The 20883-nt window shown below is 40.3% G+C and overlaps 1 protein-coding gene and 1 non-coding gene across 4 annotated transcripts in view; one reads left to right on the top strand and one right to left on the bottom strand.

Annotated features, from left to right (window-relative positions):
* The window catches only part of EHBP1 (EH domain binding protein 1), a 293792-nt gene that overhangs the window by 42204 nt on the left and 230705 nt on the right, over nucleotides 1-20883 (top strand). For all 3 annotated transcript variants that reach the window (XM_040993344.1, XM_040993342.1, XM_040993343.1), the window contains exons 4-5: nucleotides 1465-1560; nucleotides 10425-10478. In XM_040993344.1, coding sequence (XP_040849278.1) covers nucleotides 1465-1560; nucleotides 10425-10478 — 150 coding nt within the window. The remainder of the gene's footprint in view (nucleotides 1-1464; nucleotides 1561-10424; nucleotides 10479-20883) is intronic.
* On the bottom strand, nucleotides 18142-18248 carry LOC121165430. Its single transcript, XR_005885225.1, has one exon. It is a non-coding gene; the product is annotated as a U6 spliceosomal RNA (small nuclear RNA).

Raw genomic sequence — 20883 nt, 5'->3', positions numbered from 1 at the left:
TAGAAAAACTGCCTAAATGGACTTGGGTGAAATGCCCTCATCCTGTCTATTGTTAATCTGTACAGTGATGTTGACTGTTTGAACATTCACACTTGAAAATTTATGAACAACTCAGGTTTAACATGTGTAAAAGTAGAGTTTACAAACTTATTTCCCAACCCTGTCTTGCCTGCAGTTTACTTCACATACATATTAGTTAACAATTCATGTTAGTTGCTCAAGGGCATAGCCTTTAAGTTAGCCTTGGTTGCTTTCTTTCTCCTAGTCAGACAATGTTGTTGACTGTTTCTAGAAAATGTATGAATGTGCCTACAATCTGATCATTTGGTACCACTTTTCTACAACTGTAGACCCAGTCATCAGGTCTCCCCTGAATTGTTTCAAAAGTTCCTGAATTGATTTCCCTATTTCCTCTCTTAGATTTAGATCCTGTTTTTGAGATGAATTAAGTCTGTTGAACTATAACTTCGGTTGAAATTTCTCTACTTAAAATACCAGTGGTTTTCTGTCTTAGTCAAAGTGTAAGCAGTGGTTTAACTGGACTATAATGATGGAATCCTCCATTGTTTCTCTGGCCTCATCTCTACTTTCCTGTTGGCCATTTGGCTGCAGCCACACTGTCTTTATTGTTGTCTAAGTGCCCCAGCACTTTTTCTTTTGAAAGTCTTTTCATGTTTTTGAATATTTGTTTCCTTGACCTTCTTACATCCTCTGTCTAGTTTTGTTTTCTCAGTGAAGCCTTCTTTAATTGTTTGGAAATTAACCTCTTGCCCCACCTTTATCCTTCTTCTCTACATTATTTTCCTCCTTAGCAAAAGCTGTAACAGCAACATTCAGTATATGGGATGCCAATGTCATGCTGGCCTCATTAGTAACTTTTAAAAGCAAACACCTGGGACCTGGTGCGATAGCATAGTGGTTAAAGTCCTCGCTTGCACACACCAGGAGCCCATATGGTCACTGGTTCTGATCCCGGTCAGCCCTGCTTCCCATCCAGCTCCCTGCTTGTGGCTGGGAAAGCAGTTGAGGACCCTGGGAAAGCCTTGGGACCCTGCACGCTGCGTAGGATACCCAGAAGAGCTCTTGGCTCCTGGGATACCCAGAAGAGCTCCCGCCTCCTGGCTTCAGATTGGCTCAGCTCCAGCCTTTGTGGTCACTTGGGGAGTGAACCATCAGATGGAAGATCTTCCTGTTTGTCTCTCTTCCTTTCTGTATATCTGACTTTCAAAAAAAAATAATAATAAACCTTTAAAAAAAAACCAAACACCTGACTTTTGCACATGTGTGTGACTGTAATGATCCAAGCTTAATTCTTGATGAGTTTCTTTTTTTTTTTTTAAATTAAACACCTTCATTTGAGGAAGAATAAAGATTAATGGGTAGGTGGGGTCTATATGCTTTTGTGAACTATTAACATTGCTTTTCCTATACCTCATACTGAACCTCTCATGTTTATTCTGTTAGGCTCATAGCTGGCAACCTGGAATAAAAAATCCATACCGTGGTGTTGTCGTATGGCCTGTTCCTGAAAACATTGAAATCACTGTAACACTTTTTAAGGTACGTTCCATTTTGGTAACTTTTAGAATTTGTTGCTTAGTCATGTTTTGTAATTTTGCCATTACTGTCATTGATGTTATAACATATTTGATTGTACTTGTCATATTTATAACATGCTTCATTTGCCCATTCGGGAATGAGACAGGTACCGCCCTTCCTTTTTGTCAGGAGGATCAGAACCACCCTATTAACCTTCAGTAGTTACCCCCAAAGTCCACTGTTAACTTCCTTTCTCCTTATTTCTTCTACCAGAGCGATGCATTAAGCTTGGCTGTTAAGAACAATACATTTGGAGTCAGATGAATCTATACATGTATTATTTAATATTATTCTTACAGTAACTAATGCTCTACAATTAGTACTATTTTAGTGATAAGGAAACAGAGACTACAAAGATAACTTGCCTTAATATGCTATAATGTAGTCCTGCTCTTTCCCATACCTTGTACTGCCTACTATGCAATAAAAAGGATTATAGGCTGGGCCCAGCACAGTGGCCTGGTGACTAAAGTCCTTGCTTTGAACGCACCAGGATCTCATATGGGTGCCGGTTCTAATCCCAGCAGCTCCACTTCCCATCCAGCTCCCTGCTTGTGGCCTGGGAAAGCAGTCGAGGACAGCTCAATGCTTTGGGACCTGCACTCATGTGGGAGACCCAGAAGAGGCTCCTGGTTCCTGGCTTCAGATTGGTTCAGCTCCAGCCATTGTAGCCACTTGGGGAGTGAATCATCACATGGAAGATCTCCCTGTCTTTCCTCGCCGCTGTATATCTGACTTTGTAATAAAAATAAATAAATCTTTAAAAAAAAAAAAGGATTACAGGGGTTAGCATAGTGGCATAGTAAACTAATAGTTGCCTGTGATATTGCCATGCTATATAGGTGCTGGTTCATGTCCCAGATGCTCTGCTTCAGATCCAGCTCCCTGCCTATGGCCTGGGAAAGCAGCAGAGATGGCTCAAGTCCATGTGCCTCTGCACCCACATGGGGCCCCAGCAACCACAGAGAAAGCTCCTGGATCCTAGCTTTGCATCAGTTTAACTCTGGCTGCTGCGGTCACCAGCAGATGGAAAATATCTCTCTGTCCTCTTTCTCTGTAAAATCTGCCTTTTTTTTCTTTTTTTCTTAAAGATTTATTTTATTTTTATTGAAAAGTCAAATATACAGAGAAGAGGAGAGACAGAGAGGAAGATCTTCCATCTGATGATTAACTCCACAAGTGGCCTCAATGACTGGTGCTGAGCCGATCCGAAGCCAGGAGCCAGGAGCTCTTCCAGGTCTCCCACAAGGGTGCAGGGTCCCAAGGCTGTGGGCCATCCTCTACTGCTTTCCCAGGCCACAAGCAGGGAGCTGGATGGAAAGTGGAGCTGCCGGGATTAAAACCAGTGCTCAGATGGGATCCCAGCACATTCAAGCTGAGGACTTAAGCCGCTAGGCTACTTTGCCAGGCCCCAAACCTGCTTTTCAGATAAAAAAATGATAAACATTTTTTAAAAAGGGCCACAAATGCTAATCACAACAGTAAAATATCTAACATACTTGAAGAAGATTTACCTGAGTTTTTTAGTGTTTTCATTTGGCTTATTCATATTGAGAAAGCAAATGAATGGACATAGTTAATACAAGCTCTGGAAAAGGCAGTCATGAAGAATGAGAGAAGAGAACAGAGCTGGTAAGTAGCTGAGTGCCAAGTGTTTGGGGAAAGGCTGTGTGCTGAATGAGGTCTCGAGTTGAAAGTGCCTGTTGAGATGTGTTACTTGGAGGACTGGCGTATAAATGCAATTTTCAAGTACTGATGAGAATGTCCAGCATATCCTCGTCACTGAACTCTTATGACTCTATCAGTATGTAGAAAGCAATCCAAGCCCTGCCTTCTGCTTGCTGTAGTATTGTGCAACCTTGTGACTCTTTTCAATATCTAAGTCTATTCAACTGACAGTCTTCTTGATTCTTCCCTTATCTCTTTTTTTTTTTTTAAGATTTATTTATTTATTGGAAAGTCAGATACATACAGAGAGGAGGAGAGACAGAGAGGAGGATCTTCCGTCCGATGATTCACTCCCCAAGTGAGCGCAATGGCCTGTGCTATGCCGATCCGAAGCCAGGAGCCAGGAGCTTCTTCTGCCTGGCACATTCAAGGCGAGGACTTTAGCCGCTAGGCCATGCTGCCGGGCCCGATTCTTCTCTTGTCTTGAGATTTGTAGATTCGAAAGAACTGCTTAGAATTCATTTTGTCCATAGTGTTGTACTCACAGTGAATCTTTTTGGGGGGATGTTATCAATATATTCATTTTTCTGTGATTTAGCTAGGAATTAATTTCTTCTGCCTACATGTTTGTTTCATTTCAGTTAAATTGAAGAGTGCTGTCTTCAGTGATTTTCTTTTTTAAGAAAAATCCTTTTTCAATTTTGAGAAAGACAGTGGCTGTTTGAGCATTTTCTTTTTGCTTTAGAGCAGTAATGAGGAGGTAGATAGTGAGCTGAAGGGAAGAAAATTGCTAGAAGCAATTCTCATTGAAAATGTTTTTATCTGGTCAGTAATATAAATAATCATGTGACAATGTCTTGTTGTGCATGTTATTTTGTTTTTAATTTGAGATGTGGAGACATAGAAAGCTTTTATCCACTTGCTTGCTCTCCAGCCATTTGCAGTGGGCAGGACTGTGTCAGGCCAAAGCTGAGAGTCGGAAGTCCAATATAGGTTTTATCATAGCATTGATAGAGATCCTACCATTTGCTCCATCACCAACCAGTGAAATTGGAAATTGGAAACCAGTGTAGGAGACTTGGTTGGTGTTCAAGTCTCCTGGTTTTAGCCTGTCCCAGCCCTGGCTTTTGCAGCCATTGTAGAATAAACCAGCAGTTATGATATCTTTCTGTCTGTCTCTCTGTAATTCTGTCTTTTAAATTTAAAAAAAAAATTCTTCTGCTTTAAGAATTAAAATACAGGGGCCAGTGCTGTGGTGTATCATGTTAAGCCTCTACTTGTGGGGCCAGCATGCCATATGGGTACTGGGTTGATGCAGCTCTCTGCTTAGCACCTAGGAAGTGGCCCAAATGCTCGGGACCCTGCCATGTCAGAAACCTAGAAGAAACTCCTGGCTCCTGGCTTGGGACTGGCCCATCTCCGGCCATTGAGTCGTTTGGGGAGTGTCCCAGTAGATGGAAGATCTCTGCCTCTTCTTCTGTCTTAACTCTGACTTTCAAATAAAAATTTTTTTAATAAGTATGTTATATTACCTATAAGGCACTGTTGGATATTTAATTTATGTGATATATACATGCATCAAATATTCTTGAGAGCCTATAATGACATGGATATTTTTCTAGGTCTTGAGGATAAAGGGGTTTAAACTGAAACAATAAAGTAGGTAAAAGACAGTGTTAATTCCTAATAGTAGGGCACTGTGGGACGTTAGAGTTCAGGTCTGTTAACTGAGAATAAAAATGATGCCTGTGTCCTAAGTTCCTGTGATGAGTGTAGCTCACCACAATAACTGGGCACATGTGGTGAGCACTCAGTAAAAGCTTTGCTTTAATTATTTTGATACTGAATGTTCTGGAGCTATATTGTAGTCCTTAACAAAAAGAGGCAAGAGAGGTAAGGAGGGAGGATGGTATACTATTTCTTTTCTCAGTTTTGCATTTTACTTTATTTTTTGATACCTAAATCTATCATGAAAAAAGCTCTTCAGAAGTTTCACAGTTTTTTCTTACCATGAACCTAGGTCATAAATGGAACCAGTGGAATAGGGAAACAGATATTAAGGAGTTTTCTACTTCCCTTTGCATTTCATTTCTTACCTTCTCTCAGTCACCCCAAAAATGAGTTTACAGATTTTTATCCCACCTATTTGAATTTACTCACAAAAATACCTGTATTGGTCTAAGTTTTGGCCTTATAGTTAATCTTATGGTTATAGAATGCCTGTGTCAGGGCTGGTGCCTTGGCATAGTAGGCTAAGCTTCCACTTAAGGCATCAGCATCCCATATGGGCACCAGTTCAAATTCTATCTCTTTCACTTCCAATACAGCTCCCTGCTTATGAACTGAGGAAGCAGCAGACAATGATCAAGTATTAGGGCCCTTGTACCCACATGGGAGACCTGGAAGAAGTGCCTGGCTTCACATCAGCTCAGCTCTGGCTAGGGCATCCATTTGGGGAGTGAATCAGCAGATGGAAGACCTCTCTCTGTCTATGTTCTCTAACTCTGCCTTTCAAATAAAAAGAAAAAAATCTGAAAAAAAAATGCATGTGTCCTACATCCAAATTACCTAGGAGATTCGATTCCTGATCTGAATTCTGACTCAGCTTTCTGTTGAGTGTGCCAAGTAGGCAGTGATGCTGGCACAAGTAGTTGGGTTTTGCCTCCCACATTGGAGAACTGGATTAAGTTTTTACTTTTCATATTCAGCTGTTTTAGACTTTTGGAAAGTGAACTAATGAATGGGGTGCTCATTGTCTCTATAGGTCTTACTCTTTCTGTGTCTCAAATTAATAAAAATAGTTGTCTTGCTACAGCTTGACTCAGGTATTCATCATGGTAATATACAGTAAAAGAGAAGTAAATAGAAATAATAAAACAACTAAGAAATTTGAAGTTTATCTTCATAAACTCTAGGTGTCATTAAGTCTGAGTTGGTACTAACATGGTTGGACTCTGATTTTTGGAAATGAATCTGTAGACAAGACAGAATGGAGAAGAGAGAGAGAGAGAAAGAATGGCACATTTAGCTTATCTTAAAAGACACAAACTCTGCTCTTAAAACAGAAAATAGAGGATTAATGATAAAGTGGAATCAGTCATACATAGGTAATGGAATATCAAAGCCAATCTTGTTCTGTTCTGTTTTGTTTTGTTTTGCCAAGCCAGTGTTTTGTCTTTCTTGCTTTTATTTTATTTTTGATGATGTTCATGTAGTTGATTAGGGTGGGAAGGGTTGAGGACTGGGGGAAAGTGGGTAAGACCATTATTTTCACATTTTCTTTTTCTTCTTCCTCTATCTGGGGGAAGGGGAGAGATAAGGGAGAAGCCACAGCCTCCCAACCACCTTAGTAACCAGGGCCACCTAGTATCATCCCAGGGTCCCCGATGTGGAGCATGTTCTCAGGGTTTTGTTCAAGTGGTTTCCATAGTTCTAAAATGCTGTTGATCTCACTGATCCAAGGATGAGGAAATCCATTTTCTGCCCCCCAAAAAGTCCATTAGTCAACATAGTCCGCTTTAGAGCCTCTGCACCGATGTTTGTTGTCAGCCCTTGGCTGGTGTAGTTTTGTTCTGCCCTCTTTCCTCTGCTGTTGTACCAGATGTCCTCTGCTGCTCCGATGAAATACCAAATCCTCCATGAGCCTCTGGGTATGCCATCTATCACTCTAAGTCACTGAGGAGACCCAGTTCTGACACATGCTCTCCACTGTCAGACCAAAGATCCTGCCTCTCTTCCCATGGTTATAGTTCTGGGTCCAGTGGTTTAGTTAGGAGGACCCTCAAAGAAACCTTGTCTGCGGTGATCCCAGACGTGGCTCCTGTGTGTGCTCATCATTATGGGGTCTGGCTCATCTGTCACCCACATCAGCCTACACACATTGGTAGATGCAATTGCTAGGTCAGATCTATGTTCAACCTCATCTCTTAGGTGAACCAGTGAATGTTGTGGCCCCGCCCAACCAGGCCAATCACACACTCTGCCCTCATGTACACCATTGGGAGCTGCAGCTAAGTCAGAACTACCCTGAACAACCCCAACTGGGCCTGCTCCCAGCCCTGGTTTCTGTGCCTGCCAGCATGTGCGGTGGATTGGTCAAGCCTGTCCCATTCCCTTTCAGCTCTTGTATACATCATTGGGTGTTCAAGGCTAACTCCACCCAGCCAGCTCCACCCTTCAGCTTACACTCATGCCAGCGGATGCCACAGTCTCTCTAGCCAGGCCTGTCCCCAGTCCTGGTTCTTATGCTCACCAGAGGAAGTTGTAGCTCTTTAGAGAGGTGCCCATAATTTTCCTCCGGGACCTGCTCCCTGTGCTGGATCTTGCACTTTCCCCGTGGTTCCGCAGTTTAGTTTGATGAAATTTGCCTCTTTGCCAGCATCTGACAGCTGATGCTGTGTCAAAGCCTGACCAGCATACCCTTACTCTAGCTCATGCCTGCACCAATGGATACTGTGAGTTGGCCCAGCCTGGTTCTCTCCTTAACCCAGTTCACATGCAGGCCAACAGGTATTATAACCCTGCCTGGCCGAGTCTGTCACTAGTACCAACTCTCAGCAGCAGGAACAGTGGCACAGCAGGGGAGTCCCCACAGCTTCCCCATGGGGCTTGTTCCGCCCCCCCCCCCCCAACCCAGGTCTCATGTGTGCTGGTGTGTGCTTTGGCCCATTCTGGCATTGCCCATCTCACCTTGGGATTAGCTGGTGGGTGCTGTAGTCTGGCCTGGTCCTCCCTGCCCTCTGTGTGCTGCTGGGTGGTGCACAACCCAGCCCAGGCAGTCCTCTGTTCCATCCCTAATATGGATTGGCTGGAACTGTGGCCTGACCCGGCCTGTCCTGCACCACATCCTGCTTCTCTGATCTTCCAATGGGTGTTATGAACTGGCCCAGTTTGGCCTCCCGTCAGACCTGACCCATACATATGCTGGCAGGTATTGTGCTCTGGGCTGCTTTGGGCTGCTCCTTGCCTTGGTTTTTGTGCTCACCTGTAGGGACTGTGCCATGACAAAGAAGTTTCCAAAGCTACCCCGGGTCTCTTCTCAGTGGCAGATCTCACACACACTGGTGGGTCCTTCTCCCAGGCTGACTTAATCCTCTTCCTATCCTGACAGGAACAGTGGCCTTGCCCAACCAGCCCTCTCCCATTCTGGTTCTCACTGTTGGATGCTACATCCCACTTAGAGGCAGTCTTAAATGTTGAGATATGCCTGTTCTATTGATATGCTGTTACTCTCTCCATACTCATCTGCTTCCCCAACTCTTAACACATGAAGTTGAGTTTGAGTAAGGTAAATACACAGATAATGTTACCCCGTTTCTCATCTTTCCATGTATTATACTTTGTTGCCTTTTGCCTTTACTTATTCTAATATCTAGAAAAATCTGCATAGTTCCACCTAGCCCAGGTGTTTTCTCTGTGATGAAGTTTTTTCTATTCATTCCTATAAGAAATAATGTATTATTTTTCTATTTTATTTATTTTATTCATCATGTATTTGTTTATATTAGTTAACGTGTCTTCTAAGGCAAGCAAGGTCAACTGTGAGTGTGTGTGTGCTTATAAAGATTTATTTGAAAGGCAATTATAAAGACAGAGATCTTCTATCTGTTGGCTTGCTCCCCAGACAGCTGCAGTGGTTATGCCTGGACCAGACTGAAGCACTAGCTGGGAACTTCTGAATCTCTCTCAAGGGTGTAAGGGCCCAACCATTTGGACCATTTTACATTGATTTCCCAGGTACATTGGTAAAGAGTAGTGTCAGAAGTCGAGCAGCTGGGATTCAAACTGGTGCCCACATGAGATGTTAATGTTGCAGGCAGTGGCTTTATGCACTGTGCCACAACACTGGCCCCAGCTATGTTTGAATCATTTAGGACTGCTGGAATTCCTTTTATAACAAGGACATAAGAAATGTTCATCTAAAAATGTTTGCAAAAGCGTGCCCCATATAAAATAAACCAAACATGAAACAGTTGGATTTGGTTGTAAGATTTATTGCCTTAATGTCAGGTTTCTGGCCCATTTCCGAGAGGAGAGAGGAGGCATCAACAGCCCTTGGTAATTTGCTATTTTTTGTATAGATTGTGAAATCCCTTGCAGAGCTTTGATATTTCAGTGTTTACATAACCATCACATCAAATAAAACCTTGTCTTTGAAAAATACAGGTGTGAAAGCAAAGTTAGGATTTTTTTTTTAAGATTTACTTATTTTTATTGCAAAGGCATATTTCCAGAGAGGACAGATAGAAACATCTTCCACCTGCTGGTTCACTCCCCAAATGGCCACAATGGCTGGAGCTGAGCCGAGCCAGGGTCTCCCATGTGGGTGCAGGATCCAAAGTCTTTGGACCATGCTCTGATGTTTTCCTGGCTATTATGTGGGAGCTGGATGGCAAGTGGAGCAACCAGGATACAAACCAGTGCCTATTTAGGATCCAAGTGCTTGCAAGGAGAGGATTATCCAGTTGAGCGATTGAAACAGCAACTTTCTCTCCTCCTCCCCGCCAGCAAGGGTAGGATTTTATATGAATATTTACTATCTTAGTTGTTCTTTTACTAAATTATCTGTTTAATCAGGTTTCTTTTTATCTTGTTATAGATGCAGTGATGGAAGATAGTGATATGCATCAATAAAAACATTACAGAGCATTTCTTTTTTTTTAAAGATTTATTTTATTTTTATTGGAAAGTCAGATATACAGAGAGGAGGAGAGACCGAAAGATCTCCTGTCCGATGGTTTGCTCCCCAAGTGAGCACAATGACCGGTGCTGTGCCTATCCGAAGCCAGGAACCAGGAATTTCCTTCAGGTCTCCCACACGGGTGCCGGGTCCCAAGGCGACTGCTTTCCCAGGCCACAAGTAGGGAGCTGGATGGGAAGTGGGGCTGCTGGGATTAGAACCAGCACCCATATGGAATCCTGGTGTGTTCAAGGCGAGGACTTTAGCCTCTAGGCCACGCCACCAGGCCCAACAGAGCATTTCTTAAGTAAATGATTTAAGTTGTAGAGAAATTATGAAAGTGTCAAAGAATGAGCTACAACTTCCTTTTACAAGTAATTGACAAAAGCTAAAAGCAAAGCTGTTTGTTTTAATTGGATTGATAGGATTTAATCCTGTCTGACGTGTGTTTCAATTGCATATTTTGTTTTTGTTACAGGATCCTCATGCAGAGGAATTTGAAGACAAAGAGTGGACATTTGTCATAGAAAATGTAAGTCAATAGAGAATTCCTTTACCTTTGACATTTTGCACTCTGTATATACATTTTTAATATTCACTATCATTTTGGTGACAGAAGGAGTATTTCCTTAGGGAAATTAATGATTTGTGGGTTGTAGCATTTTAAAGAATGGCATGATATGCAATATAGCAGGAATATTTGTAAGAAATGTGATTGTAAGAATTTTATAAAAGTCTTCAATACCAAATTATTTGTATGTATGTATTTGTGTTGTTTGTATGTATTCTGTTTGGGATTTGACGGCAAGCTCATGTCTTAATCATTTTTTAAAAACCTGTCTGACATCTGACTTTTAGTGCTTTTCATATAGCAGATTCTCATTTAAGCATTTGTTGAGTGAAATCACATGTGACCTTTGAAAAAACTTTAAGGCAAATATATACTTAACTGTCTAGTTTGAAATATTCTCTATCATTTTAATATAATCTTAAATTAATAAGTATGTAACAAAGTTATAACAATCATGTAACCATCATAAATTAATTATCTTAAATTGCTTATTGTGGAATCCCAGGAAACTCATAGTATTGTGATAGTGTTAAAAAATGTTTCTTGGGCCCGGCGCGGTGGCGCAGTGGATAAGGTCCTCGCCTTGCACGCCCGGGATCCCATATGGGCACCAGTTCTATCCCGGCAGCCCCGCTTCCCTTCCAGCTCCCTGCCTGCGGCCCGGGAAAGCAGTAGAGGACAGCTCAAAGCTTTGGGACCCTGCACCCGCGTGCGAGACCCAGAAGAGCCTCCTGGCTTTGGCTTGGCATAGTATCGGCTGTTGTGCTCACTTGGGGAGTGAACCATCAGACGGAAGATCTTCCTCTCTGTCTCTCCTCTCTGTATATCCGCCTTTCCAATAAAAAATAATAATAATAATAATAAATGTTTCTTGATTGGCAATTAGAGAAGATAGGCAATGAAAATATAGTGATTACAAGCATGGGCTTTGGAGTCATGCTTGAGTTCATGTTCTAGCTCTTCCAATTGTGAGCTCTGTGAACGTGGGCAAGTTTTTAAATTTTTCAGCCATAAAATGATAGGATTGCTGTGAAGATTAAAAGCTTAATGAATAGTATTTTTCTGTATTGTCAACATCTTAGCATTTCCATGGCTGCTCATCGTCATGTCAGTAAAGCTTCGTAACCTGATTATAACAGCCTTATGACGTTATTTGCACTGTGTCCTTTCTGTGCCTGACATACTTGTGTGCATCAGAGATAAAAGGGAAGTGGACCAGTTTTAGTTTCAAAGAACTGGGAAGTTTGGGAACAGGGACAAGTCCCCAAACACAGAGTAGATACCAACCCACTTTAATTTTGTGAAAAGTTTACACATGAACAGTTTTGGCTTTTTCATAGTGATAGGTTTGAACGTGTCAGTTTTAAAACAACAGAAGGTTGGACATTTGGTGCAGCATTGAGAAGCCACTTGGGACACCTGCGTCCTATACTGGAGTGCTTGGGTTCAGGTTCTGTCCTATTTCCAGTTCCAGCTAATGTGCATCTTGGAAAGCAGTAATGATGGCTCAAAGGTTTGGGTCCCTATCATCCCTGTTTGAGACCCATATTGAGTTTCTTGTTTCAAACTTCAGCCTGCCTTGTCTTTGGCTGCTGTAGTTATTTGGGGAATAAATCAGCAAATGGAATGTACTTTTCACTTTCTCTCCCCACTTCATTCTCTTTTCTGCCTTTCAAATAAAAAGATTTTTAAAATTAAAAACAAATCAGAGCAAAACAGAAAACTCAAACATACTAAAATTGGTTGAAGAGTTCAAAACTAGCTTTAAGTCTCATATCAAAGAATTACATGATGGCCTTTTAGGTTTCATTATACATGGCTTTATTATGTTTCCTTTATTAATATGGTCGATTGAAAAATGAGCTAGTTAAATTTAAGTTGTGACTCATGACAAAAGTATAAAGGAACTTCAAAAAGTTCATGCAAAATAGAATTGAAAGTAAATGTGTGGGATGTAAAATGTTTGTAACTATTTACAGTTTTTGGTTACTATGTAGTTTCCTTGAATTTCCTCAGAAGGTATTCAACACTGTAAGATTTGAGAAATTTTTTTCTTAATCTGTGTTACACCTTTTGCTTCTTAAAGATTCTGTGTTCCATATTCAGAGCCAGAGGGACTTGGTCAGTGAGACCAAGAGGTGGAAACTCAATCCAGGCTTCGCGTGTGGTGGTGGGGACCAGACTAACTGAACCATCACCACCTGCTTGCAAGGTGTACATTAGTACTAGGAACTTGGAATGGGGAGAGATGCTAGAACTTCAATCCAGGCATTCTGATACAAAATGTGGAAATGTTAACTGGTGCATTAAACAATTCATTTTAAAGAAAACAAATTGTATTAGTAGACTTATAAGCTATGTTGAAAATTCAAAAGGTATGGCTGATTGACTACTCTCACACATTTTTCAGCTGTCATAAATGCGTTGTGAGTTAGTTTTACCCCTTGTGAGATATTTCAATGTTGTTACCTGTTACTAAGTAATTTAATTAGAGAGATTCCATGGATCAATGAAATAATCACTTTAAAGGATTATTTAATGATTTGTTAACTGCTTTAGAAAGAGTTGATAAAAGTGTTGCTAAAAATGGTCAAATATGATATGAATAATGCTGTTAAGTATAAAAGGTTGTGACAATTTCTAAATGTCTATGTAAGGTTTTATATATTTAGGTTGCATTTTTGTTAATGTTTTAAGTATTTTATTTAAAATTTGAAATTTGCCAGCGATGTAAGTGTAGATTATCTAAGAGAGCAGAAAAATCAGGAAAGTTATACTTAAAGCAGCAGTGAAAACCAGTAAATGAAATATGTTAGTATATGGAATAAAATTAAAATTTGGGGTTATCAGTATTGAAACTTCTTCCCTTTAGTTACTGAACTTCCTATGCCAATTATATCAATTTAACAAGAATTCTACTATAAATGTGTATTAAATAACCCAGTTTTATGAGATTGTCTAGATACACATCTATAGAATTAAAAAATTGTTTTTAGACTTTTTCCTTTCAACCAAAGTTCAGTGTAAGTAGACATTACATTTTCCAGGTGGTAATATTTTCCTTTATTTGGCATCAATGCTGATGAGGGAGGTATTTTTAAACTTTTCAACTAAATTAGTTTATTCACTAAACATGTTATTTTTTTTATGATAGGAACTATTCTAGGTACCAAAATAAAATAATATATACAAGAAATAGCATATCTTCCCGTGGAGTTTACAGTCCTCTGCGTGTGCAGGTGCATGCATGTGTGTGAGAAAGAAACAGAAAGCAGTATGTTTGATATAGAGGTTTCTGATGCTGATTAGGGTCTCTGTGGGACACCTGGTTTGATTTCTAGCTGCCCACAAATGCTGATTCTGGAAAATTCCTGTCACCCATGTGGGATACTTGGGATGAATTCCCAACATGGTGAGGGTTATTTCCTCCACCCCACTCCACAATTGCAGACATTCTGAGGAGTGAGCTAGCAAATTTACTGTTTCTATTTCTCAAATAAGCAAGATTTTTTAAATGCAAATTTTGAAATGTAAATTGTATAGCATAAATATGTATAGAATATATGCTACTCATTGTATGTAATGTAAGTATAATATACAAAATATGTGGTATGTAGATTATTAGAGAGAAAAATAAGAGGGTAAAATTTTACATATTGTTGATTCTGTAGGTATCATGGAGCTTATTATTCATTCTAAGCTCTTTAAAATTGATGCATGCTTTTTAAATCAATTTGATAAAATGAGTATTATGTCGGAAATTTAAAAAGAAATGTGTAATATTGTGGATAGCTTTTCCTAGCTTATAGCTCCCCTCAGTGGTGAATGATGAAATTGACTCTTGCCTAGACAAAGTTCTGTCCCTGCAGATGATTAATGTAGCAGCACATGCTACAACTGTTCTACATTACCTTCAAGTTTTCAGTGTAATTACAGTTTCTTGCAGAAGAAGTAATAAAGTGTGTCACTTTTATTATATAATGTGGTTTATATTTGACATCTGCTAGTGAGTTGTTTCAACATAGAAAAGGCATGCTCTTTAAGTGAAAATTTAATGCTTTTTCTTTCCTTTTTTTGTGCATTTTGTGTTTTGATACCTTTGTTTTCTTTCTGTGCTGTGAGCTCAGTTGGTAAAGGTTTTAAAACTTCGTCAGGAATGCCCAATAGCAATAACAATGAATGAAGTGCTTTTAAATATTGACTATCCCAATACAACAAAGACATGTCAAAAATATATCACCCTAACTAATTTATTGGCCTGTGTATTGGAAGGTATATGTAATGCTTTACACATATTATTGGTAGAAAAATTCTGTGTGACAGATGTGTGGTTTATCTCTCTGAATTTAGATAGAAGCAAAGATTAGGGAAAGAGAAACAGTGATGAATTTTAAAAAAAGGTTAATTGACAGGAAAAGTAAGCCAACCAAAGGGAAATTTAAATGGTCACATTAAAAATCAACAAATATCTACTTTAAAAAAGCAAAGCAAGACTGTTAAGATAATGAATCTGTTAATGATCATATGTTTAACCTGAGCTTCAGTATCCTTCTTAGAGGACATCAGTGGAGTATCAAAATATCTTAGGTTCCCCAGTCCAGTCTTTTCCACTATTTCTATCTCTGATCAGTGAGATTGGCATTTTGGTTCTGTGATTGCACCATAGTGTGTGATGTACAGGTGAATCTTGGAACATTCAGTGTGGCACCAGAGGCTAAGAGATCCCTGTTAACCTGAGGTGGATCACTGTAGGGCTGTGAGCTCACACAGAGGACTATATCAACCTTTTGTGTGGGACAAGTGCTGGTGTGGGTGGGGTGTTGTTGCCATTGTGCCTAACACCTGGTCCTGATCACCTTGAAAAAGAGGAGGTGCCACTGTGATTACACTGAATAGGTGTGATCATAGCTTCCTCTGTGCTGACTAGACAGCAGATGTACTACAACTGAATTGGGTGTCACACTGGACTCTCACCCTACACTTGATCACTGATTGGGGTACACACCTCTGGAGAACTGCTGGGGGAGCAGTCATTCCTGTAAGCCACAGAGGTGTAGTTCAAAGATGAACACCAACATTTGTGTCTAGAAATGCCTAAAAATAATTGCGGAAATTCAAGAAACAACAAGGAAGACATAAATCCCCAAAAGGAACAAAATAACTCTTCACCATTAGAATAGGAAGATGTAAAGACAGATGCAGTACCTGAAAATTATTGGAAAAAATGTGACCACAGGATTACTTAAAGACACATAGGAGCAAATTATTGAGATAAATTCATACATAATATGGATAAAAAATTTTGCAGTGATTTAGATGTTAGAGAAATCAATCTAAAATATTTTAAGTTAAAAATTCAGTGTGCCAAGTACAAAATATAGTGGAAGGCCTCAAAACAGGCCCAGTGAGGCAGAAGGAAGAGTATCTGAGCTAGACTAAAAAATGTTTACACTTACTTATTTGACATAAGCTAGAATACATAAAACCATGGTATTTTCCAGAGCATCAAATTTTCCTTTCACCTTGGTCTCTAAGGATGTATAATTACTGAAGGTACAGTAAGCATCCACTAAAATTCTATTCTATTCTTTAGATAGAAATTTTTATTATAATATAAAACTATTTTTTAAAAAATACTTATTTTTATTTGAAAGGCAGATAACATTAATGGAGACAAGGAGAGACACAAATTTTGCACCTGCTGGTTCACTCCCCAAATGGCTGCAATGTCAAGAGCTTAGCCTATCCAAAGGCAGGAGCCAAAAGTTTCTTCTGGGTCTCCCATGTGAGTGCAGGGTCCCAACGCTTTAGGCTAACCTCTGCTGCTTTCCCAGACCATAAACAAAAATCTGAATTGAAAGAGGAGCAGCTGAGGCTTTCACTACCAAGGCCATATAGGATGCTGATGCAGCAGATGGAGACATTAGTGTGCTACACCACTGCATCAACCCAGGTGGAAAAGTGTTATGCTGTCATTCCATTTGGCTTTAGCTTAAAGATCTTTTTAAACCAAAGGTTTTTAAAAATTAATTTAAAACTAACAAATTTAACCCTTTAAATGATACTCTGTAACATGTAAATATGTACTTATGCCTTCCCTTCGTAGTCTCGGTTAGCCACATGAGAAATGATCTTGGTTTGTAATCATGTCACTCACCTACTTTTCAAACATTCAATAGTCTAAAGCAGTCCTTTAAGTACTTGGGGCAAAGATTTCATTGTGAAGAATAATTCTGATTTTCTTAAAACATTATCTTCTTATATAAACTTTTACTCTCACTTAAAGGAGAAACAGTTCCTATGACCTGATCCCTTTGAAAATTAAAATGTTCTTATTTATTAATACATTCCTTTTCCCTCCTTAAGTTTTCCTTCTCTGTTTATCATTTTCTGTCACTTTTATAAAGACTGTTGTTGACATTTATTATTAGCATTTATTAAATTCTTGCTCCACACCAAATGCTGTGGTAGAAATCTTTTTGTCTTTTGAAGACTTATTAATTATTTATTTGAAAGGCAGAAATAGAGAAATAGAAATAGAGCATGCTTCTATAACAGGTAAGGCTAGGCCAGGCCAAAAGCTATAGCCAAGAATTCCATTTGGGTCTTGACATGGGTGGCTGGAACCTAAGTACTTGAGCCATCATCTGCTGCTCACAGGGGTGTTCGCAGGAAGCTTGATCAATCCCAGGCAGCATCCCAAGTAGCAGCTTAACCCACTGCACCCACAGCACTTCCCCCTGCCTTGAATGCTTTTACCCCAGTCACATTACAGATGAGAAAATAGAGGTTATGAGAGAATAAATTAATTTTAGTAAATAAATAAGTTTGTACTGCTATTAACTGTGATTTAGATTCTTGTCTAATTGAACTCAAAGCCTTGCTTTCACAACCATCTTCTTTAACTCTCCAACTTTTCCTCCTAAGTACCTTTAAGAGTAAAGGAGTATGATGTGCATCTCCAGGGACCTAAGGTGTATAACCACAGGTAGCTAAATCAAAACATGAATTTGGTTCAGGTTTTGTGGCACACTGGATTCATTTATCTGTGGGGACCCCACCTCCCGTATCAGAGTTCCTGGGGTTGAGTCCCACCTCTGCTTCTGATGCAGTTTCTTGATAATCAAATTGAATTATCAAGATTATGTCAGAATAGATGATAGTTACTTGAATTCCTGCCACTCGGTGGAAACCCATATGGAATTCCTGTTGCCCGCCTTCAACCATTGAGGCAGACATTTTGCCTAGTAGTTGCATCCTGTGTCAGAGTGCTAGGGTTCAGTTTTCAGCTCTGCTTCCAATTCTAGCTTTCTGTCAATACAAATACATATCCTGGGAGGCAGAAGGTGATTGCTCAAGTAGTTGGATCCCTGCCGCCTACATGGGAGATCTGAGTTGAGTTCCTGATCCTCAGCCATGGTTTTATCCCCATCTCAGCCAGTATTGGCATTTAGGAATATCAACCAATAGAGGGCAAATAACTGTTTCTCTCTCTTCCTCCCTTTTTCCTTCTCTATTCTTCTCCCTTCAGCTCCCTTTTGCCTTCTCTTCCCTCTACCTCTCCTTCCATCCCTCTCAAACAAACACAGAGGAAGAACTTTTAAAATTTTATTTTTATTTTTTTAAAAATATGGAACGCTTCATGAATCTGCATGTCATCCTTGAGCAGGGGCCATGCTAATCTTCTCTGTATCATTCCAATTTTAGTATATGTGCTGCCGAAGCGAGCACTAAAATTTTATTTTTGATGATTTTTATGTAGCTGGCTAGGGTGCAAAGGGTCAAGGGCTAGAGGAAAGTGGGTGAGACCATTATTGCTGGATTCTCTTTTTTCCTTTCTGTATCTGAGAGGAGGGAGAGATAAGGGGAGAAGTCATAACCAGCCTCTCAACTATCCCAGGATCTCCAGTGTGGGGCATGTTAAGAGGGTCCTGCTTAAGTGGTTTTAATAGTTCAACAGTTCTGAATTGCTGCTGATCTCGCCACTCCAAGCATGATGAAATCTCTTCAGACTCCACTGGATGATATAGTCTACCTTAGAGTCTCCACTTGCAAAGATATTCACTGCCAGCTCTTAGCTGGAGTGGTTGATCAATTTGTTCCGTCCTCTGTCCTGGTACCAGGTATCCTCTGCAGGCTCCAGTGTAATGCCATATCCTGTATGTGCACCTGGATATACTGTCCACTGCTCTGTCTAAGCCACTGAGGAAGCCCAGCTCTGACACAGGCACTCCACTGTCAGATCATGGAACCTGCAATTCTTTCCATGGTTGGAGTTCTGAGTCCAGCGGTTCAGTTGGCAGGATCCCCAAAGAAACCTCATCTGAGGTGATCCAAGATCTGATTCTTGTGTGGGCATGCCAATACAGAGTTTGGCATAGTCCATCACCCAAATTAGCCTATGCACACACTGGTAGTTGCAACTGCTGGGTCAGTTCTGTCTCCAGCCCTGTTTTCTATGCAAACTAATGGGTGTTGAAACCCAGTCTGATCCTGTGCATTGCACACTCGACCTTCAGGTAAACTAGTGTGAGTTGCAGCCTAGTCAGTGCGACTTCCAATAACCCCCACTAGACCCACCCCCTGCCCTGGTTCCCGTGCTTGCCAGAATGTTCAACAGACTGGTCCGGTCTGTCCCAAATCCCATTCAGCTCTCATGTATGTCAAGGGCATTGAAACCTAATTCAACCTAACAAGTCCCACTATCCAGTCCACACATGTGTCGGTGGGTGCCACTCTCTATCTAGTCATGCCTGGTTCCAGTCCTGGTTCTCATGCTCACCAGAGGGAATGGCAGCCCAAGAGGGAGGTGCCCACTGTTTCCCTAACTGGCCCATTCCCACTCTCGGATCTTGCACTATTCAGGTGGTTCTACAGTTTAGTTTGACAGAATTTGCTCCTTGTGCCGGCATCCTGCCAGCTGATGCTGCAGCAAAGCCCAACCAACCCTCACCCCCTCAGGCTTATGCATATATCAGTAGGTACAGTCAACACAGCCTGGCTTTCCCCTGATCCAGTTCATATGAGGCCAATAGGTGTTGTAGCTCTGCCCGGCCTGGTCTGCCCCCGATCCAAGCTCTCATGCTCACCAGTGGGAATAGTGGCCCAATAAGGGAGCACCCCACAGCCCTCATACCAGGTTTGACAAAGGAAGAATTTTGTAGGGATGGATTATGGGGACAAAGTATATCCACAAGCGGTTTGGCCATATCACTGATTTTTTTTTCTTTCAAGTTACCTTAAGCAGATTTTGTTTTCTTTTCTTTTTTTTTCTTTTTTTTTAGTAAAATAGGTATCTTACAATCCTGTTCTTTATTTTACCTTTATAGTACAACCTTTTTCTTACATTGATTTTTAGTTTTTCTGTACAGATTGCTCTAAAATATGTTTTCAAGGATATGTTTTATTATTTGAAAGATGCACTGGCAGAGAGAGAGAGATCATCTAACTTCTGCTTTATTTCCCAAAGGTCTGTAACAGTCAGGAGTGGATCAGGCTGAAGCAGAGGGCCAAGAACTTCATCCAAGTCTCCTTGGAGGGTGGCAAAGGCCCAATTACTTAAGCTGTCTTCTGCTGCTTTCCCAGGCACATTAAACTAGGGCTGGATCAGAAGTGGAGGAGCTAGAACTTGAACCGGTGACCACTGGTGCTGGTGCTACAGGGAGCGACTTTACCTGTGATGCCACAGTACAGCCCCTATGATTTAATTTTTGCAGCCTGTTTGACTTTTGAACTTGAATTTGATTTATCTGAAGTAGTATTAAGTGTTTGAGCATAAGCCTCCTTGTTAGATTTTCTTGTGTAGGACAGTTGCAGATAGTAGCAGTTTAGCTACTTCTTCAATTTCAAATTTCAAATATCAAATTGTATGCTATTTGTGTATGTTCAAAAAACCATTCGAGACTGCTATCTTAAAACTCTAAAGGACTCTTGCAACTTACAGAATGAACTGTTGAAAGTTTTCTAAATACCTGAAAATAAGTTCTCATTTTAACAGCCAGGTTTCTTGCTAGACCTCAGTCATGGCTACATGAAATACATCAAAGAATAGAAACTCTAATTTATAGCTTTGTAATTTTTCATTAGTAATAAAAAATGGATTTCTATGTGCACTGATGATATTGCTGACTTTCAGAAATAAGCTCCTATCAATCTAGCCATGTATTTTCATTAATAAATTTGGCATCCTAGAGATGATGCATGTTACTTGATAATCTGCTGACCTAGATATTAATCTTGGCTGTGACTCTAAAATGATGCTTTATAAATATATAATATGCAGAAAAACAATCCTTGAATGCTAGAAAATAAAGAGCAAGAATTGTTGAGTAACACCCTCTATTTCTGCTCTCACATCTCCAATAAT

Source organism: Ochotona curzoniae, unplaced genomic scaffold, assembly GCF_017591425.1.
Source record: "Ochotona curzoniae isolate NIBS_2020 unplaced genomic scaffold, NIBS_Ocur_1.0 contig_883, whole genome shotgun sequence".
NCBI classification, from domain to species: Eukaryota; Metazoa; Chordata; class Mammalia; order Lagomorpha; family Ochotonidae; genus Ochotona; species Ochotona curzoniae.
Note: the sequence above shows the minus strand (reverse complement) of the source record. Positions and strands in the feature narration are given on the sequence as shown.